General features: G+C 48.9%; 1 protein-coding gene across 4 annotated transcripts in view; it reads right to left on the bottom strand.

Moving 5' to 3' along the window:
• COL6A2 (collagen type VI alpha 2 chain) overlaps nucleotides 1-21241 on the bottom strand; it is a 138589-nt gene that overhangs the window by 5485 nt on the left and 111863 nt on the right. For all 4 annotated transcript variants that reach the window (XM_085893373.1, XM_085893375.1, XM_085893376.1 and 1 more), the window contains exons 28-30: nucleotides 13811-14013; nucleotides 12515-12764; nucleotides 12371-12409 (exon numbers count right to left, since the gene is read on the bottom strand). In XM_085893373.1, coding sequence (XP_085749499.1) covers nucleotides 12371-12409; nucleotides 12515-12764; nucleotides 13811-14013 — 492 coding nt within the window. The remainder of the gene's footprint in view (nucleotides 1-12370; nucleotides 12410-12514; nucleotides 12765-13810; nucleotides 14014-21241) is intronic.

The raw sequence follows: 21241 nt of genomic DNA, 5'->3' as shown, positions 1-21241 counted from the left end.
TCATTGTATTGAAAAGATACCAAGGACATTGCTTGGAGAGGATTGCCTTCGTGTATTGGCTCAGACTATTGTGTTTTTTTTGTATACACTGTCAAGGCTCGTATGAGAGCTAACACACAGAATGCACAAGGGTGGCAGGAGACGAGAGCGGCGGGAGAGGGAAGGACAAAACAGTGGGGAACAGAGACATTAAGAGAAATGTGGAAGGGAGAGGGATGGGGTGGGGGTACACGGGGTAAACCACAGGGACTTTCAGGACCTTACACGACAGGGAACTTTCAGGAAGGAAAGCAGGGAATTTGAAGGACGTGGGTTTGGAGTAGATTAACGGGGGTAGAAAAGATCGTGGTTTTGGATGGGGGAAGATAAGAGGTGGTGGTATACAGCTGTTTTGAAGACCTAGAGGGAAGAGTGGGATTAAAGAGAGTGTGGGAGTTTGTTCCAAAGGCGGGAAAAAAAGAGGAATGAAAGAATGAATGTGAGCAGCGAGTCATGTTTTTGGTAGTTTTACCAAAAAGGGGTTGTTGGCAGACATTGAGCACCCTGCGGAAATATGGGGGTGGGGTGGACATATCTCAGACAGAGCAAGTGGGAGTGGGGGGGGGGCGAGGCTGGAGAGTGGAGAGGAGATGCTACAAGAAAGAAAGACCACTGACCTGCCTGCGGTGAAAGAGTGAGAGGCCCAAAGACTCGGCCTCACTGTGGGAGATACCATTCATCCATCCATCAATTGGGACCACACTGTGCAGAGTGTTGGTGCTGTCTAAGCAGTCTCCTGGGCTATTGGGCACAATCCTAGATGGGTCGCCACTTCAACTCAGTATACTAGCAAGCTGGCACTCAAGCTGGCACGCAGGTCGGATTTTGTGTCCAACGAGCGGTTGCTGAGAGAGACTCAGAGGAGATTTGCTACCTGCATAGTCCGTGAGCGTCAGTTGCGGCTGTATGGACATGTGGCTCGTTTTCTTGACGCTGATCCTGCTCACCAGATTCTCTAAGCGAGGGAGTCTCGTGAGTGGAGGAGGCCAATGGGCTGACCACGTGCCTCGTGGTTGCAGCAGGTTGACCGGCATCTCAAGGAGATGGGGATGGGCCTGGCATCTGCCTGGGGGGATGGCCAGACAGAGGCCCCTGGAGTACCGGTGGAAAGTGGACGCAGCGACGCGCTGTTCTGGCACATGCTCCCATACCTGACCTGACTCATTTTTGCTGACCTTGGAAGGATGACAGGCTGAGTCAACCCCACCTGGTATTAATTCAACAGTCAAGCAGGATTTGAACTCAGCATCCTGGGATCCCAAGTCCACGACTCCAGCCATGAAGCCAACACCAGGCATGGGAAATCCTAATGATCCTAAATACCTTGATTTCCACAGCGTGAAGCCGAGAAAGGTGAGAGGCAGGAGCACCAGCCCAGAGGGGAGAGCAGTACTCCATCGGGCTGCAGATGAAAGCTTTGTATGTGGTCAGGAGATCAGGTGGGCCGAGGAAGGATTTTGCATGACAGAGGATTCCCAGTCGGTGATTGGCTTTGGAGGCCAGTTTGGAAATGCAGCTTTCCCAGGAAAGATCATGGCAGATAGTGAGACCCAGAAGCTTGAAGGAAAGGACTTCTTCAAGAGGATTGTTGACAAAGTGAATGGGGGGGTTTTCTAAATGGTCCTTTCGAAGAGACATAGTGAGAGTGTGAGATTTGTCCGGATTGAAAGACATGTTCCACGTGTTGGACCAGTTTGTGATTTTATCCAGATCTGCAGAGAGCGAAGAGGCTGCTGCTTGCAGATCTGAGGGATGACAGATGGTGTGGCAGAGGGAATCTGCCTGACATGCAACATTAAAATCAACAAAAGTCATTACTCAATTCTCTGCACTAGATGTAACACATGGCTCCATCTTGTATGTACAAACCTATCCTCATACAAAGATTCTAACTGGCAATGGACCCGTGGCTGTTCGATACAACACCTCCCTGTGCTTATTTGGTCAACTAATCATCACAAAGCAATAAATTCAACCTGGACAACCTGTAGCTCACCATAAATAGCATTCAAAACCAAATAACAGGAACTACAAAATTTCATCAACAAACATAAAATTCGACACAGCACGAATTCAAGAGACTAAAGGTAATCCCTCCAAACCCTCCCACATCTTCCCAAACCACTCTTTCATCAGAAAGCATTGTCGCGGTAACACAGGCAGTGTATAATAACCATTAAAAATTGGGGGCCAGAATTGTAACAAACCCCACAACAGCTTGTACAATTGTAACAAACCCTTCTACAAAGTCCGTCCTATTATATTAGTAACATTTTGTTTTCTATAAAGACTGTGCTATATGGAAGTGTTCTTTTTTAAAGGTCTGTGCTATTATATTCGGAACGTTTTCTTTTCTATAAAGTTCATGATATTCGTAACGTGATATTTTCTATAAAGTCCGTGGTATTAGGAACATGATATTTTCTATAAAGTCCGTGGTATTCGGAACGTGATATTTTCTATAAAGTCCGTGGTATTTGGAACGTGATATTTTCTATAAAGTCCGTGGTATTCAGACCGTGATATTTTCCATAAAGTCCGTGGTATTCAGACCGTGATATTTTCCATAAAGTCCGTGGTATTCAGACCGTGATATTTTCCATAAAGTCCGTGATATTCGGAACGTGATATTTTCTATAAAGTCCGTGGTATTCGGAACGTGATATTTTCGATAAAGTCCGTGATATTCGGAACGTGATATTTTCGATAAAGTCCGTGGTATTAGGAACATGATATTTTCTTTAAATTCCATGGTATTCGGAACGTGATATTTTCCATAAAGTCCGTGATATTCGGAACGTGATATTTTCCATAAAGTCCGTGATATTCGGAACGTGATATTTTCTATAAAGTCCGTGGTATTCGGAACGTGATATTTTCTTCAAATTCCATGGTATTCGGAACGTGATATTTTCCATAAAGTCCGTGATATTCGGAACGTGATATTTTCTATAAAGTCCGTGGTATTCGGAACGTGATATTTTCGATAAAGTCCGTGATATTCGGAACGTGATATTTTCGATAAAGTCCATGGTATTAGGAACATGATATTTTCTTTAAATTCCATGGTATTCGGAACGTGATATTTTCCATAAAGTCCGTGATATTCGGAACGTGATATTTTCTATAAAGCCCGTGGTATTCGGACCGTGATATTTTCTATAAAGTGCGTGGTATTCTGAACGTGATAGTGTTACAAATCTGGCAGTCATTTGCACACAACAGCCAGAATCCCCGCAGTTCAGTTATTTCGATCAGTATGTTTATAGTTAGGGTCCCGTCCCTATGTTTAATGGGTGATTAAGTGTATGTGCTGCGAGTTATTTTTAGTGAGTTTTCGACATCAATCCACTTCACACCACGGCACCATAACCCACGTGTTCAAGGCTACGGACGTGGGCGGAGCCCCCTCGCCTCATGGCCGACTCCGCCCCAGCCATATGGAAGTTCCACTCGTACAATCGGGGGTGAGATCACCTCAGGGCCATCCCCCGCCCCAGCCAGATGGGATGTTCGCCTCGTCCAATGAGGGGAGGACACCGATCGCCCGACGCCCCCCGACCAATCCGAAGGTGAGTTACCTCAGAGCGGATCCCTCCACCCGAGTGGGGGGGGGGGAGGATAAGAAAGGTGGTCGTGTCGGGGGTCGGCGCTCTTTGCTCTTTGGTCTGTAGTCGTCGTCTGCACTCTTTGGTCTTTGGTCTGCAGTCGTCGTCGTCTGCGCTCTTTGCTCTTTAGTAGTCGTCATCTGCTCTCTTTGGTCTTTGGTCTGTCATCGTCATCTGCGGTCTTGGTCTGGTCTGCAGTCTTTTTCGGGTTCCTTGTGGTGGTGGTGGTCATGGCGAAGGTGTTCCGTGGTGCTCATATCGTCGTTCGTGGAAGCCAGGACCATGGTGCTTGTATCGTCGTTCATGGCAACCAGGATCCTGGGCTCGTTGGATTCCGGGTCATGGGTTCGAGTCCCACCGTGGTGGGTTGGAGTTGGTGAAACCGCACGTGGCGGCCAGGTACCCGGCCAGATTCTGACCCTCAGCTCGCCTCCCATCCAAGCTGAAGGGCCGAATAAAGACCCACGAGGTCCATTTTTTTGGGGGGTGTGTGTGTCTGTCTGTGGCCAGTCTGTAAGTAGAACTGTTTAAGTGATTCCATTGTAAATATTTCCTGCATATTCGTGATTAAGTCTGCTCTGTGTCTCCTTTCCCGATTATTGTAAATAAACCCCTGTTAAATGTACCAGCTCGTTGCCTGTCGTTTCTACCATTAACCCAGCACGGCGCGGGCTTAAGAAATAGTGAGGCCGTTTGTGCTGGAAATTGTTCATTTGGTCCGGCAGACTTTGGTAATCCCCGCTCGGTTGCGCTGGATCCAAGTCTGTAACAGCGACTCGGTTCGGACAAAGTCGGCCGAGGGTGTGGCTTCCCCGGTAGTTAGACGGCATGGGTACTAAGGTAAATTGGAATTAGACAATTAACCCTACCCCACGCCATCAAAATATTGGCATCTACGGTCCACTAAGGGACCCGTGACCTTCGGAGTTATCCGAAGGTTACGACCTTCAATTCCGGTGTTCGGTGAGAGACGGCCCAACTGTTCCATCTCACGGTCGTCCTCGCCACCGAACCCGGCACCACAACAATTGGTGTCAGGAGCGCGATTCGGACCCCTCCACCTCCATAGAGAAATTCACGGGACACGGATCAGGGGTGCGCAGAGCAACCCCCCCCCCCTGTTCCCTCCAAATTAAGAGCGTAAATTATTCTCAAGACGCACCATGGCGGGCCAAGACGAGCTGGCGCAGGTGGATGTAGAAATAATGGTAAGGGAATCCATGGTCCAGGACGACAACCCCATGCAAGAAGACGCCCCCCCCCCCCCGATCGGACCCAGAGGTTGTAATGGGCGTGGGAGGAGTGGCATATAATCGCCCCCTGCACCAAATTTCCCCCCCAGTCCCTGTTGGGTCAGCGACCGATCGTGGCGGATTGGCTCCGCGAGAGCCATCGGGCATCAAGTAAATTATACGGATGATGCAAGGAATGCAAAGCTAAATAGACGTGAATGCGCGACGCATGGATGTGAATATGCAAGCATGGAGAGAGGATATGCGGGCACTGAGAAGTGATACGAAAAACATGGGCTGGAGTTTTGCAAATGGGATCAGGACTGCACATGGAGAAACGGCCGAGTCGAGGGGAAGTGTGGAGGTTTGTCGGTCCGCAATGGAGACGGGTGAGGTCGAGGGGACGAGCAGCGCTACAATTAAGGGGGAGACGGAAAAAGTAATAAAACACGAGGGGACGACCGAGATAATGGAAGCGACGGAAAAATTAACAGAGACACGGGAATTAGAAGAAAGAGAGGAATTAAATAAAGTTAATGAGCATACACAAGTAGAGATAATAAGGGACAAGGGGGTTGAGCTCGTGGAATGTTTCGTGACTCAAGGCGCGCATCAGGATAAATTCCCTCAGGAACAGGGGGAGACGGTATGCTCCCTCGAAGTGGACTGCGACCAGGTGAGTCCGGTCGGGCCATGCGAGGTCGAGCGGGTGCATGGTACGGAAGGGTACATGCCGAGTTTGGGAGGGCAGAGGCCTCGGAATCCCTAGAACTAACCCAAACCCCAAGCGTGATTGTCCCAGAGTGTGTGTTGGAGTGTGCATGTGGTGTGAGTGTCATGGCTAAATAAGAACAGAGTTCAATTTGTTCGACCACTTTATTAGCGTGGAACGACAATAATCAAACAAGTATTGAACAGGTTGAAACACCCACAACATCCCTGGCTCCGGCTCAGGCTGCGCATGCGCACTGGCACAGGGGACCGTCGATATGTAGAAGTACCGTGAAGTACAATGTTCTCTATCTCCCTCCGAGTCTTTATTATGTTAATAGATAAAGGCTGAGAAAATATTAAGTTTAATGAATGAACAAAAGTTTATATCGCCCATCGTGTGACTATTCCATGGAGTAGTCCTTGTGCCAGGCAGGCACGCTGGTCGCTCTGGTGGATCGGCGTTGACCTATTGCTGGTGCTGGTGGTGTCACATCGGGCCCCAGTGGGGATGGGGCTCTCGGGGTTTCAGGGGCCGATGGTGGCGTCTGAAGGATCGCGCGCCTCGGTGTGCCTCGTCCTGGTGCTGCTGGCGTGTCTGAAACGGGTGTCGTCTTGCGCTGGGGTGTGCATACTGACGTCAGTGCCGGCGTGGGCCCCGTTGGCGCCGCAGATGTCACGGGTTCGCTGTCGAGGTCAGGCAGTTGCGGTGTTACAACGGGTGCAGGTACAGTGATGCGGGTTGCTAGATCATCATAGATAGACCGGGGTGGCAGCTGGTCATTGCGAACTGGGCTAAACTTGCGCAGGAATTTCCTGTTCCGAAGTGTGACTCTGCCCGAGCCGTCGATCTTGATCACGTAATGGTCGTGTTGGCGTACCTCCACGATACTGCCTGTCTTGTCCCATTTTTTTTGGGTGGAATCCTGTCTGGTTCTGTACGCGGACTAGGTCCCCTACAGCAAGTGGCGGAAGGCATTTGGTGCGTTCTGCCCAGGTGTCGGCTGTGCGGATATGACGTTTGCGGAGGGCCTCCTCCCTCGCTTTCAGGGTCTCATGCCAAGTGTCGTGCGGTCTGTACTTCCCGGGGATAATTGGGATGAAATCGCGTATCGGGCGGCCGAAGACACACATTGCCGGGGAGATCTTCGTGTCAGGGTCAGGCGTGTTACGATATTGTAGTATCGCTCTCTGCACAGCGTCAGTGTCAAGTTCTCCCTGCGGGCTGGTGTTGTCCGAGATAAGTCGTTTCATTGTCTTAACTCCAATCTCCGCGCGACAGTTGCTGTGAGGGAAGGCCACCGATGACAAGCGGTGGTGTACGCCCCATCTGTGCAGGAATGACCTGGTCTCGGTGGAGGTGAACTCCGGTCCCCCATCTGACGCGAGCTCTTCTGGTGTCCCGTACGTCACGAAGGCATGACGTAAGTGGTTTATGAGTCCGGCGGCGCCACCCGTCGACTTTTAGATGATCGGCCAGTTCGAGTATCTGTCCGTCACAAGGTAGTGTGCACCCCTGTGTACAAAGAAGTCCGAGCACACTGCCTGAAAGGGGTAAACGACTGGAATAGGTGGAGTTGGTGGCGCTCCAGGCTGTGATGGTGCCATCCGGTGGCAGTGTTCGCAGTTTTTCCGAGTGGCGCTGATGTCGGCCGACATGCCTGGCCAGAATACAGAGGATTCTGCGCGGGCTGTCATCATTGATATGCCCTGGTGGGCAGCGTGTAGGGCGCTCAGCACATCGCCGCGGAGTGAGGGTGGTATGACTACTCGGTCCTTGTATAGGATCCCTCCATCTGTCGATGTAATGTTCTCGCGGTACTGGTGATAGTCGCGAATTGTCTCTGGCATCTCGATTTTTGAGTCGGGGATGCCGTTCATTGTCATTCCCTCCAATATGTGCATATCGCCATCACTGCTGGTGGCTTCCCTGACGCGATCCCATGTTACTGATCGCAATGATTCGAGGCCCGCGGCACACCATGCCAGGTTGTCCTCCTCGACGTCGTCGTCATACTCCAGCTCAGTTTGGCGTAGGAGGGACAGGACGTCGGTGTGCATGCTTGGTTGGAGGTGGGTCGCTATGGTGGCATTGTCATCTGGAAGGTTAATGAGTGGAGGTCGCGTGGTGCCAACCGGCCTGCGCGACATGGCATCTGCCGCCTTGTTCTTCATGCCCGGGATATGTATGATGCGGAAGCGATAACGCAGCTCCTTGAGGTTCCTGAGGCGGGGGTTGGGTATGTCGTCAAGTGCTCTGTCTGAAAGTAGTTTCAGCAGTGGTTTGTGGTCTACCGCAACGATCAGGTTCTCGCAGCCCAGTACGAAGTAGCGCGCCTTGTCCAAGGCGTCCGCGAATGCGAGAGCCTCGCCCTCTATGGGCGCATATCTGGATTCTGCCGCATGTGTAAATCTGCTGCCGACCAGGGTTATTTTCCATCCATCAGTGCAGCAGAATGGTCTAACTGGCATGCATCGGCAGTGCTTTTGAAGCAAACAGAATCCGATTCCCTCCTTCGACCAATCCGTGGCGATGCATGTTGGCTTAGTTTTGTCAAATATGCGGACACCGTGTTCGATTTCTTGTACAATCACGTCTTTCGACTCGCGGAATATGTCCTCTAACTCCATGGACCACTGGAAGCGCTTTCCACTTTTACAGGAGCTTCCGGAATTGCTGCATTCGTTCGGCCATACTAAAGGCATATGCCACCTGGTTGACAAGCCCGAACCACGATCTGACGTCGGTGATGTTACGCGGTTGTGGGAAATCGTGGATTGCTTCCAGGTAGCGGCTGCACGGTCGCACATCGGTCATGGTGATGGTGAAGCCCGCGAAGTTCACCGTGGGTGCGCTGAAGACAAACTTCTCCGGGTTGAGGATGATTCCATTCCGGCCGCATATATCCAGCCATTGGACCGCCTGGAAGTAGCTCCCCTCAATCGTGTCTGACCATAGTAGCGTGTCATCTACGAACTTGGTCTTGTTACCAATGTCCGCGACGATCTCATCGTATCGTCGTGAGTAACCGTCCCCCGATGCCATATACCCTTGTGGGGCAGATAGGTACCGGTAGCGCCCCCATGGAGTGATGAAGGTCGTCTTGTGGCGGTCGTCCTCGTGTAGGCGGATGCTCTGGTAACCGTTCCATGCGTCGAATACTGTCTTGCGCTTCCCGTTAGGTACGCGTCTCGCCTGGTGGAACGGGGATTGGGTGTGGTGGGTCTCGCGGAACGCATGCTTGTTCAAGGCCTGAAAGTCGACGGTGCGTCGCGGCTTGCCATTCTTTTTCGCGCAAATTACCATGCGGTGACACCATGTCACCGGCGTGCCGACGGGTACTTCCTCCAACACGCCGAGCCGAACGTCCTGGTCGAGGCCTGCTTTTACCTCATCTTGCCAATGTATGGCCACGGCGATGGGAGTGTGATGGGCAACCGGTGTCGCGTTCTCACTTAGCATAAGACGTAGTGGCGGGCTGGTCATTCTCGGTAGTGGCTGGTGTGGGCACGTGTTGAATGTGCTCTGAGCATACATCCTGAGTAAATGTGACTGTAGTGCCTCTCTGTTGGCCTCGGTCACTGGCATGGGGAGTGCGGTCGGCTTGGTCGGCGGCTCCGCGCGTCGCGGGCAGTCGCACAATTCCGAGGTCATCAGATTCACCTCTCCGAGTGTCGGGAATCTGTCCGAGATCATTCCCAGGTCCATGCAGGCCGCGCGGGAGAGGAATATGCGGTCTGAAGAGTCCGTCACGTACGCGATTTGGCGCGTCTCCAATCTCCGAGCGTCGTCACTGTTTCCGGCGAATCTGACTACCACGGCTCCGAGGATACGAATTCCTCTGTTGTTTGCGACCTTCATGGTCATGGATACAGGTATGAGGTCCTCGGTACTCAGGCCCATTTGTTGGACGACTTTAATGCCGATCAGGCAGCTCTGGCACCCCGTGTCTGCCATAGCGGGTAGGGTTACTGCGCGGGTGTGTTTCAGGATGTTAAAACCCAGCGCTTTGTAATCCTTGCGCTTGTTGGTGAGAGTGAGGTTGACGTATGGCTGCGGGTCGGATATGCGTTTCATCCACTTATCGCACATATCATCGTACAGGTGGTGAGCGAGGGGAAGCGCACGCATTTCGTCCTCTGTGCTTGCCATGGTGACCGTGCATAGCTCGACGAAGGCTGCCGTCTGCTCGTCGTACATCCCGTCGGTCTCCTTAGATGGGGGTCTTGCCGATCGGCCGCCCAGGCACACCTTGTCGAGGTGATTCTGGCGGCCACACTTCCGGCACTTTTTACCGTATCCGGGGCACTCGGCGCGTCTGGCGCGCCATTGAGGCGTTTTGCCGTGGCCCACCTCGCTGCAGTAGATGCATACTCCTTCGGGCTTGGCCTTCCGTTTTTCCGGCCTGGCTCCTACTCTGGCGCGGACGTCCTGTCGCTTTCCCCGCCGATACGAACTACTGATCGCGTCCGTGCTCTGAGTGTCAAGCAGGCGCGATGCCGAGCGTTTTCCAGACTCTTTGGCCTCGATATACTCTATCATGTCCTTTAATGGCATGTCCTGGTTCTTCTCACCGAGTAGGTCAAGTTGTATTGCTTGGTCCGCGATGCCACGGGCAACCACGTTGCGCAATATCTCTTCCGTGAAGTCGTTGACCTGATCGCACCCCGCCTTGGTGCACTTCATTTCATACTTGCACGTGTCCGCCTGCCCCTTGATGCGGGCGTGGAACGACCGGACGGGCTCCTCGTGTCCCTGCCGCATGTTAGACAGGGCCACTCGAGCTACCATCGTGTTCTCCGTCCGGACGGCGAGCGCCTTCATGGCGGCGAGGACGTCTTCTTCATCGCTACCCACGAGGCTCCTACCCTCCGCGCGAGTGAGGTCCTTTCTCAGCTCCTCCTCACAGCACTCCAGGAGCTGCGCGACTATGTCGGGTCCGACAAGCTTAGTACCTGTTTTGTATTCGCCCCAGCGCGTTATGAAGTACGACCAGGCCTCGCCCGTTCCGGCCAGTGCTATGGAGGGACGCTTGAGTTTCTCCATCTTGGCATTCGATCTCGCCGCCCTCGGGGCGGCGACGTGCACAGTGGCGTGTATACTCAACATGGCGGCCACCACTGCCGCCTCTCCGTGTGTAGCCATATAGTCACAACCCTCGATCGGGCACTCTGCTTCCACCGGCGCTATAGGAACAGTTATTCTGGAGTAAACGTTCTATTTTCGGTGATGCACACGTGTGTACAGTGTCCTGGGGGCGAAGATTGGGTACAGTACCCGAGAAATCCAAACTCACTGTCGACGTTCTCGTGGTCCGTTTTCACCCAGTCGTGTCCTCCTCAGCACCGACGATCTTTACTCGACTGCATCAAGTTGTTTGATTATAAATAAGAACAGAGTTCAATTTGTTCGACCACTTTATTTGCGTGGAACGACAATAATCAAACAAGTATTGAACAGGTTGAAACACCCACAACATCCCTGGCTCCGGGTCAGGCTGCGCATGCGCACTGGCACAGGGGACCGTCGATATGTAGAAGTACCGTAAAGTACAATGTTCTCTAATGGCATGCACGAGTCATGTGGGGAAATGGCACACGGACTGATCCAGACGGGAGACGGGAATGGCGAGCCTGGTAGGCCACACAAAGTTATCTTGGTGACCGCACCGGCTCCGCGGGACGTCGGGTTCGAGGCCCGTCCCGTGTGTTGCGAGCGGCCTAAGCGCGCAAGTCTGCGCGATCGCAACCCGGCGTTGAAACGTCTCGTGTGTGTGATACGAAACCAGCACGTGCACGGTTAAAAGGAAGGTTGTGTGAATTCGGAAAGCACGGGTCCCCTAGCTACCACATTCCTCACCCTTCCCAGCTACCCCGTTTCTCACTCCTCCAAGCTGCCCCACCCCTCTTCTCTTCCCTCCCCTCTCCCTTCCCTCTCCCTCCTATCTCTCTCCCCCTCCCCTCTGGCTTCTTTCGCTCCACTCCCTCCTCTCTCCCTCTCTTCTCCCCTCTCTCCCTCTCGTTATCCCACCACCCCCTCTCCTCAATCTCCCCCACCCTCCTCTCTTCCCTCTCTCCTCTCTTCCCTCCCTCCCTTTCCTCCCTTCCCCTCCCCCTCCCCCCTCTTCCCCCTCCCTCCTCTCCACTCCTTCCTCCTCTTCTCTACCTCATCCCTCCTCTATCTACCCCTCACTCCTCTTCCCTCCCCTCCATCCTCTCTCTCCCTCCCCTCCCTTCCTCCTCTATACAGTGAAGCGACGGGTTGTATTTGCTCGTAGTATAATAAATAATACAATTAAGATTATTACAAAATAATATTATTAGAACTAATATGAACAATAGCAATACAAAGGATATAAGCTGCCCCCCCCCCACCCACCCGTTGTCCGAGTCTAAAACATCATTTTCACAAATCATAGTGTGAGCAAATGTATATTTAGGGTAAAGACGGAAAATGCATGACCCCCGTCCCTCGTCTTCCCCTTGGCCGCTCCCTTAAGGAGTGTGTGTCTTGTAAAATAAATCCAAAAAGGCATCTTTGTCTGCTCGATGAACATAAACCTACGTCGCAATGCATCGTCTGCAAACCACACAAACAACATACAAGATACACCACACCACCACACAGAATACACCACATAAACACAAACACCACATAAAACAAGTCCAGGTGAGGGTTTACAATCCATGATTGCTCTTTCTCGTAGTTTTTTTTGCAAAGAAAAGTATTTTGATGAGATCTTTGAAGCACGTGTTAAGAATTTAAATTGTATCATTTACCTGGACCACAGCTCATTTCAGGACAAATGTACTTTGGTTCTGCAACAACAAAGCAAACAATTCTAATTAGATGTTGCCAGACATTCCATGGTATGTCATGTTCATGCAATTTCACATTCAAACAGATAGTCGGAGGTTGATTACCTGGACAGATCTGCTTTTCAATCTTGTTGATGGTATCTTCCGCCACAAGGTCCGCAAACTGGGACATTCCATGGATGTTCTCAGACTTTCCACATGTGATTGACTTAAGCGTGTCTGTGTCCTGCTGTCTCTGGAACATGTCCCCGATACCGATGGCATTGACGTTGACACCAGCATTGCAGAGCGCCTGCAGGTTATCGTCCTTGTCACGTGGATCATACCGACCATCGGTAATCACGATGGCAGACACCTGAGAGACGGCATACCTGCGGGGTCAATATCTCTGGACACGGCCTTATTGATTAAAAATGTCCTGAGGCTAAAGTTCATGCTCAGCTCAAATCATTAAAAGATGTTTTCATGTGCATCTGACCGGATGTCAGCCGTTGATCACTTTTCAAAACACAGTGCAAATACATTTATTAAATTATTTTCAAAGGTGTACGTGGTGCGGAAATAACGATTCCATTTGAAAGATAAAATCAGGAGTATCTTGCCAACTTGAATAAAGTTCTATATTAAGGCCAGTTGGTAAAACACACCTTCCTTAAATGGCCTAGTTGGGTATTTGATTGGGATCATCGTGAAATCCAGTTTTAGAAAAGTTGGTCCCACTTCTCCGACCTCATTTTCCCTCCTCGCAAATGCCACACTTTCTTTCAAGATATCTATTACATCACCAGAATAAAATCATTCCAGACAAGAAGGTTGATACCAATGCACTCTGAGGAACCTCTGCAGTCTAAAAATGCAGGCCATTAGTTTGCTCTGCACCAGCAGAAATTTTCGAAGTGAATTTCCAGTTGAAAACAGATGTGCACAGTAACTGAGAGTTATTGAATGCAGCCATCATAGTGGGTGAGATGCAGGATTGCCAATGGGTTTATAGTACAAGTCCTGAAGAACCCTGCATGAGGAACTTGTCACCATCACAGGCAACGTACATGAGAAACACGCAATGGGTGCTGGAAGACCACCTTTGAAATACTATACGACTCATTTAATCACAAGGATATATGAATGTGGTCAATGTCCGTGCTGTTGTTTCAGCATCCTTACAACAAATACAGGAAGACAAATCAGACCTTTCACCTAAGCTGTATGCCTAAACAAGTTTTTGCAGTTGTTATCCACTTTATACAAGTTCATAATGCACATCTTATTGCATCACCTCAACTATCCCCTCCTAAACAAATTCAGGTATGGCAGGTGTGATAGAAATGATAATTTTAACGTTTGATAAACGGAGTTTTTACGCATTACACATATCGATCGGCAAAGTCTGATGGAACTTACCAACACTCCAGCACGTTTTCCTGTCTTCACAAGAATATCGTACGCATACTTCAGGGCTGATGGCGTCCAGGTGCCTCCTGCAATCCACTCGAGCTTTTTCACCGCCTGCTTAAACGCCGCGAGGGTCGAAACCTTTGAGTCATCCATAATGACAGCTTCAAATGTTCCGCTGTGGCTGTACTGCACCACACCCACACGGACACCTGTGCATACACAAAGGAGTTCAGTGTTGTTTAATTTTGCGCATGAAAAAAAACAAACATAACCTTAAAGTGTTGTGATAAATACTGTAGAGTCTTCTACAAATGTAACGTGTGTGTGTGTGTGTGTCTTTGAGCAGACACAAAATGATGGAGATAAATGGTAAAGGTAGTTTACAACCTTCACAATCCAGTCGTATACCGTCGGTGCATTCGTAGGAATTAATTTGTATATTTTAATGAATTTTCAATCAAATTACAATGGATGATGAGTTGAGTTGATTCACAAGGCTGCACACCACTCGAGTGGATGCTGTGCCTGCACCTTGAGATCTATCTTCTGCACGTGTAACTTGAGGCCTATTAGCCCATGAGCCAGACAAGAGTTGACTACCAGAAAGGGGGACTGAAGGCCACTATATTTTCCAGTTAGGTTGATGTCTGTAGTAAATAAAATAAACTGATGGACATCTGAAAAGAGTAGCTAAACACCGTTTGGGTGGCCATCTTGGAAAGAAAATGGCTGTCTCATTTGATCATATTTCTGCCACTGTTACTGTCCATACATCATGTGAAGAAGAATCAGCAAAATGTGTGTGTGTGTGTGTGTGTGTGTGTGTGTGTGTGTGTGTGTGTGTGTGTGTGTGTGTGTGTGTGTGTGTGTCAGTGTGTCAGTGTGTCAGTGTGTCAGTGTGTCTCCTCAATAACTCCAAAACCATGAAACCTAGCAGCCTGAAACTTTGCATGCACACCAAGAAAATTCCAAGGAAGTGCAAAAGTGAAAATTGGGTGTTTGGGTTAATTAAAACACCCCTTTTGAAGATAATTAACGGCCTTATTTAATTATATCCTTTATTAGGTGCCATCCTCGGCCACCTCGCTCTCTGGGGTCTTAAGGCATTTCCTGGGTAACCTCACTGGGTCTGAAGCCGCCATGTTTTTTGGCCTGCTCAACGATGCCTTGACTTGGAACAGGCCGCAACAATTTCTTCACGATAAAGTTTTTTTTTTCCACTTTCCTCACTCATATTGTCGAATGCTTGTTCATCATAACTACGAATCGCTATATACATCACTTCTGTTAGTACTAAAGTTTTCAAATAAGGAGCTTGGAGAGATTTCATGCATTATATGATACGATTTCCACGATTTACTCTCAAGGATTAATCAAAGTTTATCATTGAAATATTATTTTGTTTTTCAGGATCGGATGTTGTCCGGACTAAATCTTCTTCTTCTTCCTCTTTCGGCTTGCTCCCGTTAGGGGTCGCCACAGCGGATCAACCGTCTCCATTTCGCTCTATCCTCCACATCTTCCATTGACACTCCAACCACCCGCATGTCCGCCCTCACCGCATCCATGAACCTCTTCTTTGGCCTTCCTCTTCTCCTCCTGCCTGGCGGCTCCATCTTCAACATCCTTCTCCCGATATAGTCCGCTTCCCTCCTGTGCACATGTCCAAACCATCTCAATCTCGCCTCTCTCACTTTGTCTCCAAACCGTCCTACCTGCGCTGTCCCTCTAATATACTCATTTCTTATCCTATCCATCCTCGTCACTCCCAACGAGAATCGCAGCATCTTTAACTCTGCCACCTCCAGCTCCGCTTCCTGTCTTATTGTTAGTGCCACCGACTCCAAACCATACAACATAGCTGGTCTCACTACCATCTTATATACTTTCCCCTTCACTCTTGCAGCTACCCTTCTGTCACAAATCACTCCTGCAACTCTTCTCCACCCACTCCATCCTGCCTGCACTCTCTTTTTCACTTCTCTCCCACACTCTCCGTTACTTTGAACAGTTGATCCCAAGTATTTAAACCAATCCACCTTCCCCACCTCAACTCCTTGCAACCACACCATACCACCACCCCCCCTCTCATTTACGCACATGTATTCCATCTTACTCCAACTGACTATCATTCCCCTTCTCTCCAGTACGTACCTCCACCTCTCGAAGCTCGCCTCAGCCTGCTCCCTACTCTCCCTACAGATCATGATGTCATCCGCGAACATCATAGTCCATGGGGACTCCAGTCTGATCTCGTCCATCAACCTGTCCATCACCATTGCAAACAGGAAAGGGCTCAGAGTCGATCCTTGGTGCAATCCCACTTTTACCTTAAACCGGTCCGTCATTCCTACCGCACACCTCACCGCTGTCACACTGTCCTCATACATATCCTGCACGATCCTCACATACTTCTCCACCACTCCCGACTTCCTCATACAATACCACAACTCCTCTCTTGGCACCCTATCATAAGCTTTCTCTAAATCCACAAACACACAATGTAACTCCTTCTGGCCTTCCCTGTACTTCTCCATCAACATTCTCAAAGCAAACATCGCATCAGTGGTGCTCTTTCCTGGCATAAACCCATATTGCTGCTCACAAATCGTCACCTCTCCTCTCAACCGAGCTTCCACTACTCTTTCCCACAACTTCATGGTGTGGCTTAACAACTTTATCCCTCTGTAATTTCCACAGCTCTGCACATTACCCTTGTTCTTGAAAATCGGAACCAGTACACTTAATCTCTACTCCTCCGGCATCCTCTCACTTTCCAAGACTTTATTAAACAATCTGGTTAACAACCCCACTGCCATCTCTCCTAAGCACTTCCATCCCTCCACTGGTATACCATCTGGGCCAACCACCTTTCCACTTTTCATCTTCTTCATAGCAGTCCTCACTTCATCCTTACTGATCCACCCCACTTCCAGATTCACTATCTCCACCTCTTCCAACCTTCTCTCTCTCTCATTTTCTTCATTCATCAGTTCCTCAAAGTACTCCATCCACCTTCTCAACACACTCTCCTCGCTCGTCAGCAGATTCCCATTTGCATCCTTTATCACACTAACCTGCAGCACATCCTTCCCAGCTCGGTCCTTCTGTCTTGCCAATCGGTAGAAATCCTTTTCCCCTTCTTTTGTATCCAATTTCTCATACAGCTCGTCATATGCCTTTTCCTTGGCCTTTTCCACCTCTCTTTTTGCCTTTCGCCGCCACTCCTTGTACTCCTGCCTACTTTCTTCATCTCTCTGACTATCCCACTTCTTTTTCGCCAACCCCTTCTTCCTTATACTTTCCTGTACTTCCTCATTCCACCACCAAGTCTCCTTATCTTCCTTCCTCTGTCCAGATGTCACACCAAGTACCTTCCTAGCTATCTCCCTCACAACTTCTGCTGTCATTGCCCAATCATCCCACCCATCTTTACCACCATCCAACGCCTGTCTCACCTCCTCCCTAAATTTCACACAACAGTCTTCCTCCTTCAGCTTCCACCATCTGGTCCTTGGTTCATGCCTCACTCTCTTCCTCAACCTCTCCTATAAAGTCATCCTACAGACCACCAATCGATGCTGTCGAGCTACACTCTCCCCTGCCACCACCTTACAGTCACTAATCTCTTTCAGGTTGCATCTCCTACTTAAGATGTAATCCACCTGTGTGCACTTTCCTCCACTCTTGTATGTCACCCTGTGTTCCTCCTTCTTCTTGAAATACGTATTTACCACTGCCATTTCCATTCTTTTTGCAAACTCTACCACCATTTGCCCTTCCACATTTCTCTTGTTGAGACCGTACCTCCCCATCACCTCCTCATCCTCATCCTCTTTATTCCCTTCCCCAACATGCCCATTGAAATCTGCTCCAATCACCACTCTTTTATCCTTGGATACACTCTCCACCACTTCATCTAACTCACTCCAGAAATCTTCTTTATACTCCATCTCACACCCCATATATGGGGCATATGCACTGATGACATTCATCATCACTCCTTCAATTTCCAACTTCACACTCATCACTCGGTCCGACACTCTCCTCACCTCCAATACCCTCTTGACATAATCTTCCTTCAGGATTACCCCGACACCATTTCTCCTCCCATCCACACCATGGTAGAACAGTTTGAAACCACCTCCAATGCTCCTAGCCTTACTCCCCATCCACTTGGTCTCTTGTACACACAGTATGTCCACCTTTCTTCTCTCCATCATATCAGCCAACTCTTGCCCTTTGCCAGTCATCGTCCCAACATTCAGAGTTCCAACTCTCACCTCCACACTTCTACCCTTCCCCCTCTCCCACTGCCTCCAGACTCGCCTTCCCCATCTCCTTCTCCTTCGCCCAGCGGTAGCACAATTTCCACTGGTACCCTGCTGACCACCGGTACCGGTGGCGGTCGTTGGTAACCCGGGCCTCGACCGATCCGGGATGGAAATTCGTTTTGTTGTCCGCATAATGATTTGGCATTGGTTTTTACGCCGGATGCCCTTCCTGACGCAACCCTGGTCACCTCTTACGACACACAGGGATATGGTACACCTATTCTAACCGGGGCATACATTGGGCCCAGTACAACTGGTACTCATTTCGCCGACCTCGGAAGGATGGCAGGCTGAGTCAACCCCCTGGTGTTTTCGACTTGGTATATATATATATGTATATATATATATATATATATATATATATATATATATATATATATATATATATATATATATATATATATATATATATATATATATATATATATATATATATATATATATATATATATATATATATATATATATATATATATATATATATATATATATATATATATATATATATATATATATATATATATATATATATATATATATATATATATATATATATATATATATATATATATATATATATATATATATATATATACATATACACAGATACAATATATATCCCTGTGGCGTAAGAGGCGACGAGGGTTGCATCAGGAAGGGCATCCGGCGTAAAACATGTGCCAAATCACTGTGCGGATCATACGAATGATCCGCTGTGGCGACCCCGAACGGGAGCAGCCGAAAGAAGAAGAAGAAGACACAGATACAATATACATATATATATATATATATATATATATATATATATATATATATATATATATATCCATATATTAATTCAGTGTCCCAACGGGGCTTGAACTCAGGACCTTTTGGGTCCCAAACCACTGCCCGAACCACTGCGCCAACAACAGGCTAGTTGTCCGGACTAAATAAGTGTCAAAATTCCACACATGAAATCAGAGCCATATCCCGAGACATATCGCGTGCTTTTGACATGGTCTGGCACCCTGCACTGCTTGAGGACTTCCTCTCCTGTCACAGTCAACGTGTGGCCCTAAATGGAGTTCTCTCATCCCCTCTTCCTGTCCAGGCTGGAGTTCCTCAAGGTAGCATTCTGGGCCCTGTTCTTTTTCTGGTTTTCATCAATGATCTCTCTGACTCTCTGGAAAATCCTCTTTATCTCTTTGCTGATGACTCCGCCCTCTGTGGGCTTTGGATCCGAGGGTCCTGAGTTCAAATCCCGCTCAGCTATTGAATTAACACCAGGTGTGGTTAACTCGGCCTGTCATCCTTCCGAGGTTGGTAAAATGAGTGCCAGTATGCTGGGATACTGTGTCGGAGTGGCGACCCGTCCAGGATTGTGCCCAATAGCCAAGCAGATTGCTCAACCAGCACCAACGCTCTGCACAGAGTATGGTCCCAATCTCCTCTCCTCCTCCACCCTCTGTTGTACCATCTGTCATCCCTCAGAATGGCAAGCCGCAGCTTCTTCGCTCTCTGCAGATCTGGATAAAATCACAAACTGGTCCAACACGTGGTACGTCTTTCAATCCTAACAAATCTCACACTCTCACGATGTCTCTCCGAAGGGACCGTTTAGAACCCCCCCCATCTACTTTCTCAACAATCCTCTGGAAGAAGTCCTTTCATTCAAGCTTCTGGGTCTCACAATCTGCTATGATCTTTCTTGGGAAAGGCACGTTTCAAACCTGGCCTCCAAAGCCAGTTGCCGACTGAGAATCCTCCAGCGTGCAAAGTCCTTCCTCGTCCCACCTGAGCTCCTGACCACATACAAAGCTTTCGTCCACAGCCTGATGGAGTACTGCTCTCCCCTCTGGGCTGGTGCTCCTGCCACTCATCTTTCTCCGCTTCACACTGTGGAAACCAAGGCATTTAGGATCATTGGTATCTCCCACGATGAGGCTGAGTCTTTGGGCCTCTCACTCTCTCAGCGCAGACAGGTCAGTGGTCGTTCTGTCTTCTACTGTCTCCTTTCCAGTTTCACCCCCTCCCCCCACCTGCTCTGTCTGCGATATGACCCCCCTCCATATTTCCACAGGGCGCTCAAGGTCCACCAGCAACCCCCTTCTGGCAAAACTACCAAACTCAAGAATCAATGCTCACCTTCACTCTTTCATTCCTGTTTTTCCCCACCTTTGGAACAAACTCCCACACTCTCTTCAATCCCACCCTTCCCTCCAGGTCTTCAAAACATCTGTTCACCACCATCTCTTATCTTCCCCCATCCAAAGCCACGATATTTTCTACCCCCGTTAATCCACCCCATACCCACCTCCTTCAAATGCCCTGCTTCCTTTCCTGAAAGTCCCTGTAATGTCCATCTTGTATACCCCGTGTTCCCCGCCCCCATCCCTCTCCCTTGCACAGATCTCGTAATATCTCTGTTCCGCACCGTTTTGTCCTTCCCTCTCCCACCCCTCTTGTCTCATACCCCTCTTGCTGTGCGTTGTGTGTTAGCTCTCATGCGAGTCTTGACAATGTCTACAAAAAAAAAATCTGTTGTGAATTTCAATTTTTAATACATAATTTAAAGAAATAATGAGTTTTTTCACTAAGCTGATATACGGACTTAGTTTAAGCAAGCAAGGCTATGGTTCCTCCTTCTCTGTGCATACTCCAGAAAATGTGAAATTTCCAAAACATTAAATTTATCTTTTTACCTTGTTTGGAGAATTGTATTGAGTGAACAAAAAATTTAGGAACATGCCAAAATTAACCAGCTTCATTGAGTTACATGATTTAATACATTCAATGCTGGATCTCGCACCCTGCCCCCCAGAGGAACTGCCTATGCATAGCGTCTGCCAGATCTGTGTCTATATTTTCGGAGGTTTCTCGAGATGCTCTGCAGGGAATCAAAGTAAATCTGGTGAAAAACGGACATTTAAAAATAAAGTTATAATGTTTGCATGGACCATGAACCGATGTTCCTTGTGACGCGTGCAAAGACGAACGGGCAAGATGGCGGATTATCTGCAGTGTTTATTTCATGGGTCATTGAACTTTACGATGTCTCCAGGGTTGTTCTGCATTAAGCTGCAACTCTTTTGTGGATAAAGTCATTATTTGAACAAATTCA

This window comes from Eptatretus burgeri, chromosome 8, assembly GCF_056783735.1.
Source record: "Eptatretus burgeri isolate ZD-2024b chromosome 8, Ebu_testis_v1, whole genome shotgun sequence".
Taxonomy (NCBI): Eukaryota; Metazoa; Chordata; class Myxini; order Myxiniformes; family Myxinidae; genus Eptatretus; species Eptatretus burgeri.
This window is presented reverse-complemented; position numbering and strand designations above follow the sequence as displayed.